Genomic DNA, 2,148 nt, shown 5'->3' with positions numbered 1-2,148 from the left:
CCAGCCATGTGGAAAGTGATGAAGTGTCTGATGCGGAGCGTCAAAGTGGGAGAAAGCATGACAGCACGGACTGTAACACAACCTCATCAAAGAAGCGCAAATATGATGACAATTATATTTCGCTGGGGTTTACGTGTATAAATATTGGTGGATTTCCCCGGCCACAGTGTGTTATTTGTGCAAAAGTATTGTCTCAGAACTCAATGAAACCTTCACTTTTGCGCAGACATTTAGAGACAAATCATCCCCATTTGAAAAATAAACCAAGGGAATATTTTGAGCGACAGCTAAAATCACTTTCAACAAGTAAAACCTGCATTCAGGTGCCAGATCTTATGAATAAAAACAGACTACAAGCATCTTACATGGTCAGTTACAGAGTGGCTAAAAACAACAAACCCCACACTATTGTGGAGGACCTCATTCTCCCTGCTGCTTTAGATATGGTAGGGACAATGTTGGGGGAAAAGGCAAAAAAAACCGATACAGTCCATTCCATCATCAAACAATACTGTCTTACGGCGCATCAATGCAATGTCAGAAAATGTTTTACAGCAGCTACTTCTGCGCATACGCCACAGTGAATGTTATGCAATACAGCTAGATGAGTCCACGGATGTGGCTGGCCTGGCGCATCTTCTCGTATATGTGCGCTACATTCATGAAGGAACCATCAAGGAGGACATGCTGTTCTGTAAACCGCTGGAACAAAGGACAACTGCCGCAGATATTTTTCAAAAGCTGGACACATTCATGAACACACATGGACTCGTGTGGGACAGATGTGTTGGCATCTGTACTGATGGCGCACGGGCCATGACTGGGAGACACGGAGGTGTGGTTTCGCGTGTGCAAGCAGTCGCGCCAGATGCCTCCTGGGTACACTGCAGCATCCACCGAGAGGCTCTTGCTGCAAAGGGAATACCTGTCCGTTTGAAACATGTTTTGGACACGAGTGTAAAAATGGTTAACTTTGTGAAAGCCAGGCCGCTGAACTCCCGCTTATTTGCTGCGTTGTGCAATGAGATGGGCAGCGAGCATGAGACATTATTACTCCACACAGAGGTTCGCTGGCTATCTAGAGGGAAAGTGCTGACCCGTTTCTTTGAGTTGAGGGATGAACTTAAAGTTTTCTTCAGTAACCATCCCTTTGAGCTGTCTGAACATTTGCATGATGAAGAGTACCTTACCTGCCTGGCTTATCTGTGTGATATATTTTCTCGTCTGAACGAGCTCAATCTCGGATTACAAGGCGTTTCTGCAACTATATTCAATGTTCAAGATAAAGTTGAGGCCATGATAAAGAAGTTAAACCTTTGGAAGAACTGCTTGGATACAAACAACACTGAAGTCTTTCCTGTGCTGCATGATTTTCTGTGCTCTAATGATCTCACACTATCTAAAAGTGTAAAGCGCGAATGTAACGTGCACCTTGAGGAGCTGGCGGTGCAGTTACGCCGATACTTCCCAGAGACGGACGGCTCAAATGATTGGATACGTCACCCGTTCACCGCCGTGCCTACTTCGTTATCACCGTCTGACCAGGAGAGCCTAATTGAAATCGCCACAGATGGATCTCTAAAAGTTGAACACGCTCAAAAGAACCTGGCGGATTTCTGGATAGGGCTGCGCACTGAACAGCCCGCGCTGGCTAAGCGCGCTGTCAAGACTCTGATGCCTTTTGCCACCACATACTTATGCGAAAAGGGATTTTCTGCTTTAACAAACATGAAAACAAAATACAGAGCAAGACTTTGTGTGGAAAACGATTTAAGACTCAGCCTTTCCCAAATTGAGCCAAACATTGAAGAGCTGTGTGCCTCTGCTCAAGCACATCCATCACATTAAATAAAGTTCTGTTTAATGAAAGTTCATGGCCTTTATGCTCTCGACAAAAAAGTGAATTCTAATAAATCCTTTGATACACTGCTAGTATTAAGTAGTAAAGTTTGTTATTAAAACTCTGTCATTACTAAAAAATATTGATAAATTCATTTGGTGGTGAGAAATAATCGACTGTGCAGTATTTATCTTTATGCATGCGATATTGCAATGTATTTATAGACACTAATTAAGAGTCGTTCGTAGTAGGGGGTATGCGGCTGAGGGTGACATGTCTCAAGGGGTACGTGGCTGGAAAAAGTTTGG

At 43.8% G+C, this 2,148-nt stretch overlaps 1 protein-coding gene across 1 annotated transcript; it reads left to right on the top strand.

Annotated features, from left to right (window-relative positions):
- Positions 1–534: 534 nt before the first annotated feature.
- LOC147309638 (zinc finger BED domain-containing protein 5-like) lies at positions 535–1,848 on the top strand. The gene has a single exon (XM_086269901.1). It carries the CDS (start codon positions 535–537, stop codon positions 1,846–1,848), a length of 1,314 nt encoding a protein of 437 aa, XP_086126027.1.
- Positions 1,849–2,148: the final 300 nt, after the last annotated feature.

This window comes from Aulonocara sp. 'chitande type north' Nkhata Bay, linkage group LG17 (assembly GCF_057382095.1).
Source record: "Aulonocara sp. 'chitande type north' Nkhata Bay isolate Kocher_YH1m ecotype deep benthic linkage group LG17, A_spYH_male_GT1.1, whole genome shotgun sequence".
In the NCBI taxonomy this organism is placed as follows: Eukaryota; Metazoa; Chordata; class Actinopteri; order Cichliformes; family Cichlidae; genus Aulonocara; species Aulonocara sp. 'chitande type north' Nkhata Bay.
Note: the sequence above shows the minus strand (reverse complement) of the source record. Positions and strands in the feature narration are given on the sequence as shown.